Consider the following 7,468-nt stretch of genomic DNA (forward strand, 5'->3'; position numbering starts at 1 on the left):
CCCACCCAGGTTGAGCGGGTTGTTGAGAAGGCATACAGTGTGTTAGCTTTTATTGGTTAGGGGGATTGAGTTTCGGGGCCATGAGGTCATGCTGCAGCCATACAAAACTCTGGTGAGGCCGCACTTGGAGAATTGCGTACAGTTCTGGTCACTGCAATATAGGAAGGATGTGGAAAGGGTTCAGAGGTGAGTTACTCGGATGGAGGGAAGGTCTTATGAGGAAAGGCTGAGAGATTTGAGGCTGGTTTCATTAGAGAGAAGGTTGAGAGGAGACCTCATGAAGACATATAAGATAATCAGAGGGTTCGATAGGGTGGACAGGGAGATGGTGCTGGCTAGGACAAAGGGGACATAGCTTTAAACTGAGGGGTGATAGATATAGGAGAGAAGTCAGAGGTAGTTTCTTTACTCAGAGAGTAGGAGGGGTGTGAAATGCACTGGAGTAGACTCGCCAACTTTAAGGGTATTTAAATGGTCAGTGGATAGGCATATGGATGAGAATGGAATAGATGGGCTTCAGACTGGGTCCACAGGTCGGCACAACATCGAGGGCCGAAGGGCCTGTACTGCGCTGGAATGTTCTATCCGCGAGGTGGTCGGGGGGAGCAGAGCGGTGATTGAAATTTCAGCCTGTTACAATTTCCTGCGTCAGGAACAAACTTCCCACCCCCCACCACCGCCGTGATCCTCAACATCCCAATTCAATCTCCCCCTGCTCCGAGGGGAACAGTCCCCTCTTCTCCTGCAGTCTCTCTGTCCACTGGAGCCCCTCATCTCTGGGGTGCGTCAGGGAAATCTCTCTCTGTCTGAGCGGGAAGATCCAGGAATGTGTGGCCTAACTAAGCAGCCCTTCCCCATTCACAATAGAGTCAGGGCCCCGTTCTCTCGTGACCCAACCAAAGATTCGTGAAGAGACGCCACCTCCAGGCGCCAAGCCAAGACGTTCCTGCACCATTCTCCTGGAGACTGCTTTCAAGGACAGGTTAACATGGAGCTAATTCAAAATGAAGGCTCTTACGAGGATGAGCTCATCGTTGCTGGTGAGTTCCCGGGTCCAGGAAGTCTTCGGCCCCTCTCCTTTCAGTAATGTCTGCTCGCACTCCATCTTGTTCTCCGCAATCCACCGTGCCAAACTCTGGAGGGAGGGAGGAAGGAAAGGAACAGGATTCATTCCTGTGAGACCCCTGGGGTGAACCCCCATCCTAGGTTTGCGGCCCTTCTGTCTGGGAAAAGCCCACCAAGAGCTCTGGGACTCTACAGTTCTCAAGTCCTCTTGGTCACGGGCTCCCCACTCATTTCCCAGGCAACCAACAACTCAGGACCGCCAGGAATAAACATCCCGGGGCCCATGGCGACCAGTGTCTCAGGGCCCATGGCGACCAGTGTCTCAGGGGCCATGACAACCAGTGTCTCAGGGGTCATGATGACCAGTGTCTCAGGGCCCATACCAACCAGTGTCTCAGGGGTCATACCAACCAGTGTCTCAGGGGTCATGATGACCAGTGTCTCAGGGCCCATACCAACCAGTGTCTCAGGGGTCATGATGACCAGTGTCTCAGGGGCCATGACGACCAGTGTATCAGGGCCCATGACAACCAGTGTCTCAGGGGTCATGATGACCAGTGTCTCAGGGGTCATGACGACCAGTGTCTCAGGGCCCATGACAACCAGTGTCTCAGGGGTCATGATGACCAGTGTCTCAGGGCCCATACCAACCAGTGTCTCAGGGGTCATGACGACCAGTGTCTCAGGGCCCATGACAACCAGTCTCTCAGGGGCCATGACGACCAGTGTCTCAGGGTTCATGACAACCAGTGTCTCAGGGCCCATAGTGACCAGTGTCTCAGGGCCCATGACAACCAGTGTATCAGGGCCCATGACAACCAGTGTCTCAGGGGTCATGACGACCAGTGTCTCAGGGGTCATGACGACCAGTGTCTCAGGGGTCATGACATCCAGTGTCTCAGGGCCCATGACATCCAGTGTCTCAGGGGCCATGACGACCAGTGTCTCAGGGGTCATGATGACCAGTGTCTCAGGGCCCATAGCGACCAGTGTCTCAGGGGTCATGACAACCAGTGTCTCAGGGGCCATGACATCCAGTGTCTCAGGGCCCATGACAACCAGTGTCTCAGGGCCCATGACAACCAGTGTCTCAGGGCCCATGACAACCAGTGTCTCAGGGCCCATGACATCCAGTGTCTCAGGGGTCATGACAACCAGTGTCTCAGGGCCCATGACGACCAGTGTCTCAGGGGTCATGACATCCAGTGTCTCAGGGGTCATGACGACCAGTGTCTCAGGGGTCATGACGACCAGTGTCTCAGGGGTCATGACGACCAGTGTCTCAGGGGTCATGACGACCAGTGTCTCAGGGGTCATGACATCCAGTGTCTCAGGGGTCATGACGACCAGTGTCTCAGGGGTCATGACGACCAGTGTCTCAGGGGTCATGACAACCAGTGTCTCAGGGGTCATGACATCCAGTGTCTCAGGGCCCATACCAACCAGTGTCTCAGGGGTCATGACATCCAGTGTCTCAGGGCCCATACCAACCAGTGTCTCAGGGGTCATGATGACCAGTGTCTCAGGGCCCATAGTGACCAGTGTCTCAGGGCCCATAGCGACCAGTGTCTCAGGGCCCATAGTGACCAGTGTCTCAGGGCCCATGACAACCAGTGTCTCAGGGCCCATAGTGACCAGTGTCTCAGGGCCCATAGTGACCAGTCTCTCAGGGCCCATGACATCCAGTGTCTCAGGGCCCATGGCGACCAGTCTCTCAGGGCCCATAGCGACCAGCGTCTCAGGGCCCATAGCGACCAGTGTCTCAGGGCCCATAGTGACCAGTCTCTCAGGGCCCATGGCGACCAGTCTCTCAGGGCCCATAGCGACCAGTGTCTCAGGGCCCATAGCGACCAGTGTCTCAGGGCCCATAGCGACCAGCGTCTCAGGGCTCATGGCGACCAGTGTCTCAGGGCCCATAGCGACCAGTGTCTCAGGGCCCATGGCGACCAGTCTCTCAGGGCCCATAGCGACCAGTGTCTCAGGGCCCATAGTGACCAGTGTCTCAGGGCCCATAGCGACCAGTCTCTCAGGGCCCATAGTGACCAGTGTCTCAGGGCCCATAGTGACCAGTGTCTCAGGGCCCATAGTGACCAATGTCTCAGGGCCCATAGCGACCAGTGTCTCATGCCCCATGGCGACCAGTGTCTCAGGGCCCATAGTGACCAGTGTCTCAGGGTCAATGGTAACCATTGTTTCAGGAGCCATAAGAACCAGTGTCTCAGGGCCCATGACATCCTGTCTCTCAGGGCCCATGACAACCAGTGTCTCAGGGCCCATAGCGACCAGTCTCTCAGGGCCCATAGCGACCAGCGTCTCAGGGCCCATAGCGACCAGTGTCTCAGGGCCCATGACAACCAGTGTCTCAGGGCCCATGGCGACCAGTCTCTCAGGGCCCATAGCGACCAGCGTCTCAGGGCCCATAGCGACCAGTGTCTCAGGGCCCATAGCGACCAGTGTCTCAGGGCCCATAGCGACCAGCGTCTCAGGGCCCATAGCGACCAGCGTCTCACTGCTCATGGCGACCAGTCTCTCAGGGCCCATAGCGACCAGTGTCTCAGGGCCCATAGCGACCAGTCTCTCAGGGCCCATAGTGACCAGTGTCTCAGGGCCCATAGTGACCAGTGTCTCAGGGCCCATAGTGACCAATGTCTCAGGGCCCATAGTGACCAGTGTCTCAGGGCCCATAGTGACCAGTGTCTCAGGGTCAATGGTAACCAGTGTCTCAGGGTCAATGGTAACCATTGTTTCAGGAGCCATAAGAACCAGTGTCTCGGGACCCCGGCCTCAGGGTTTTCCTTGCCCCTCAGCCCCCATTCACCTCACCTTGCATGGTCTCCCGTCCACGGTCTGCTCCTCGAACTCCTCTCCGACTCGGAAGCGGATCTCAGTGGTCCTGACAGGGGTGGCCGTGCGGATGTAGAAGCTCTCTCCGTCCTGCTTGATTTCCACGCTGGGGTTAGAGGCAGCGTTGACAGCGATCTTCCTCAGCAACACGTTGACATCTGCAGAGAGAGAAAGGGGGTGGGGGGTGGGGGGGTAGAGAGTGTGTGTGAGAGAGAGAGAGAGCAGCCCGAGCAGGGCAAGGGGTGCTGAGGGGTGGGGGGCACGATGCAGCTACACAACTCACACTCTCCAACCAAAACACTGACACCCCCCCCCCCCCAGAGATGGTGCACACTCACACCTCCCACACCATTGCTCTGTAAGGGGACGGGGGGGGGGTTCCCCTGGCTCACAGCGCCAAGGACCCAGGTTCGATTCCAGCCTCAGGGCGTCTGTCTGTGTGGAGTTTGCCCATTCTCCCCGTGTCTGCGTGGGTTTCCTCTGGGTGCTCTAGTTTCAAAGATGTGCAGGTTAGGGTGGATTGGCCATGCTAAATTGTCCCATAGTGGCCAGGGATGTGTAGGTTAGGGTGGATTGGCCATGCTAAATTGTCCCATAGTGGCCAGGGATGTGCAGGTTAGGGTGGATTGGCCATGGGAAATTGTTCCATAGTGCCCAGGGATGTGCAGGTTAGGGTGGATTGGCCATGCTAAATTGTCCCATAGTGGCCAGGGATGTGTAGGTTAGGGTGGATTGGCCATGCTAAATTGTCCCATAGTGGCCAGGGATGTGTAGGTTAGGGTGGATTGGCCATGCTAAATTGTCCCATAGTGGCCAGGGATGTGTAGGTTAGGGTGGATTGGCCATGCTAAATTGTCCCATAGTGCCCAGGGATGTGCAGGTTAGGGTAGATTGGCCATGCTAAATTGTCCCATAGTGCCCAGGGATGTGCAGGTTAGGGTGGATTGGCCATGCTAAATTGTCCCATAGTGCCCAGGGATGTGTAGGTTAGGGTGGATTGGCCATGCTAAATTGTCCCATAGTGGCCAGGGATGTGTAGGTTAGGGTGGATTGGCCATGCTAAATTGTCCCATAGTGCCCAGGGATGTGCAGGTTAGGGTGGGTTGGCCATGCTAAATTGTCCCATAGTGGCCAGGGATGTGTAGGTTAGGGTGGGTTGGCCATGCTAAATTGTCCCATAGTGCCCAGGGATGTGTAGGTTAGGATGGATTGGCCATGCTAAATTGTCCCATAGTACCCAGGAATGTGCAGGTTAGGGTGGATAGGCCATGCTAAATTGTCCCATAGTGCCCAGGGATGTGCAGGTTAGGGTGGATAGGCCATGCTAAATTGTCCCATAGTGCCCAGGGATGTGTAGGTTAGGGTGGATTGGCCATGCTAAATTGTCCCATAGTGGCCAGGGATGTGTAGGTTAGGGTGGGTTGGCCATGCTAAATTGTCCCATAGTGTCCAGAGATGTGCAGGTTAGGGTGGATTGGCCATGCTAAATTGTCCCATAGTGTCCAGGGATGTGTAGGTTAGGGTGGATTGGCCATGCTAAATTGTCCCATAGTGCCCAGGGATGTGCAGGTTAGGGTGGATTGGCCATGCTAAATTGTCCCATAGTGCCCAGGGATGTGCAGGTTAGGGTGGATTGGCCATGCTAAATTGTCCCATAGTGCCCAGTGATGTGCAGGTTAGGGTGGATTGGCCATGCTACATTGTCCCATAGTGCCCCAGGGATGTGCAGGTTAGGGTGGGTTGGCCATGCTAAATTGTCTCAGTGCCCAGGGATGTGCAGGTTAGGGTGGATTGGCCATGCTAAATTGTCCCATAGTGCCCAGGGATGTGCAGGTTAGGGTGGATAGGCCATGCTAAATTGTCCCATAGTGCCCCAGGGATGTGCAGGTTAGGGTGGATTGGCCATGCTAAATTACCCATGGTGTTAGTCAGGGGTGGGGGAATGGGTGGGTTACTCTGCAGAGGGTTGACGTGCTCTTGCTGGGAGAAGGGCCTGTTTCCACGTTGTAGGGAATCAAACCTAAATCTTACCCCTCTCACCCTAAACCCTCTCATCACTTTCCTAGGATGATGACGTCAGCTTGTACTGAGTCAAAATCCATCTCAGACTGGAGTAGACTGTCAGGAACCTGTCCCTTGCGGCCCTCCACAGATTCACTCACTCAGAAGAGGAGAAATTCCCCGTCCTCTCTGTCTCAAAGGCCCACCTTTCACACTCGCTGGCAGAAACAGTAAAACACACTGAATTTCAACTTGTCATTCTCCTCTTCCAGCCTCGATATTTGAAAGGGATGGGGTTAAAGGGGCTGTGGAGGCAGGGCCAGACAGAGCGGAGCTCTTTCAGGAGCCGGTACCAACAGGATGGGTCGAATGGCCACCTCCTGTGCTGTAAACCTTGACGATTTGACGTCGCTGGTTGTGGACTGCTCCCTCTGAGAGCAGAGACTGGGAAGGGGTACCCTCTGTCTGTAAACTCTTGCTTGGTCTTTGAAAAGCTGATCTGTTTGCGCCCATATCTCCCGAAGGGGCTGACTTCACCGTCCTTTCACAGAATCCATGACAGTGTGAAGGCAAGCCCTTCGTGTGAGAGAGTGAGCGAATGAGTGAGTGTGTGTGAGAGAGAGTGTGAATGAGTGAGTGCGTGTGTGAGAGAGTAAGTGAGTGAAAAAGTGTGTGTGTGTGAGAGAGAGTGAGTAAATGAGTGTGTGTGAGAGAGAGTGAGTGAGTGAATGTGTGTGTGCGTGTGAGAGTGAGTGAGTGAATGAGTGTGTGTGTGTGAGTGAGTGAATGAGTGTGTGTGTGTGAGAGTGAATAAGTGAGTAAATGAATGTGTGTGTGAGAGAGTGAGTGAATGAGTGTATGTGTGAGAGAGAGTGAGTGAATGAGTGTGTGTGAGTGAGGGAGTGAGTGAGTGAATGAGTGTGTGTGAGTGAGAGAGAGTGAGTGAGTGAATGAGTGTGTGTGAGTGAGGGAGTGAGTGAATGAGTGTGTGTGAGTGAGGGAATGAATGAGTGTGTGTGAGTGAGAGTGAATGAGTGTGTGTGAGTGAGAGTGAGTGAGTGAATGAGTGTGTGTGAGTGAGGGAGTGAGTGAATGAGTGTGTGTGAGTGAGTGAATGAGTGTGTGTGTGAGAGAGAGTGAATGAATGAGTGTGTGTGAGTGAGGGAGTGAGTGAATGAGTGTGTGTGAGTGAGGGAGTGAGTGAATGAGTGTGTGTGAGTGAGTGAATGAGTGTGTGTGTGTGAGAGAGTGAGTGAATGAGTGTGTGTGAGTGAGGGAGTGAGTGAGTGAATGAGTGTGTGTGAGTGAGAGAGAGTGAGTGAGTGAATGAGTGTGTGTGTGAGGGAGTGAGTGAATGAGTGTGTGTGAGTGAGGGAGTGAGTGAGTGAATGAGTGTGTGTGAGTGAGAGAGAGTGAGTGAGTGAATGAGTGTGTGTGAGTGAGGGAGTGAGTGAATGAGTGTGTGTGAGTGAGTGAATGAGTGTGTGTGTGAGAGAGAGTGAGTGAATGAGTGTGTGTGAGTGAGGGAGTGAGTGAATGAGTGTGTGTGAGTGAGTGA

The 7,468-nt window shown here is 54.4% G+C and overlaps 1 protein-coding gene across 1 annotated transcript in view; it reads right to left on the bottom strand.

The window, feature by feature from the left end:
* Positions 1 to 979: 979 nt before the first annotated feature.
* The window catches only part of LOC140472691 (cellular retinoic acid-binding protein 2-like), a 109,069-nt gene continuing 102,580 nt past the window's right edge, over positions 980 to 7,468 (bottom strand). Inside the window, exons 2-3 of the mRNA XM_072567514.1 lie at positions 3,889 to 4,067; positions 980 to 1,135 (exon numbers count right to left, since the gene is read on the bottom strand). Of these exons, the coding sequence (XP_072423615.1) occupies positions 995 to 1,135; positions 3,889 to 4,067 (320 nt within the window). The 3' untranslated portion in view covers positions 980 to 994. The remainder of the gene's footprint in view (positions 1,136 to 3,888; positions 4,068 to 7,468) is intronic.

Source organism: Chiloscyllium punctatum, unplaced genomic scaffold (assembly GCF_047496795.1).
Source record: "Chiloscyllium punctatum isolate Juve2018m unplaced genomic scaffold, sChiPun1.3 scaffold_426, whole genome shotgun sequence".
Classification (NCBI taxonomy): Eukaryota; Metazoa; Chordata; class Chondrichthyes; order Orectolobiformes; family Hemiscylliidae; genus Chiloscyllium; species Chiloscyllium punctatum.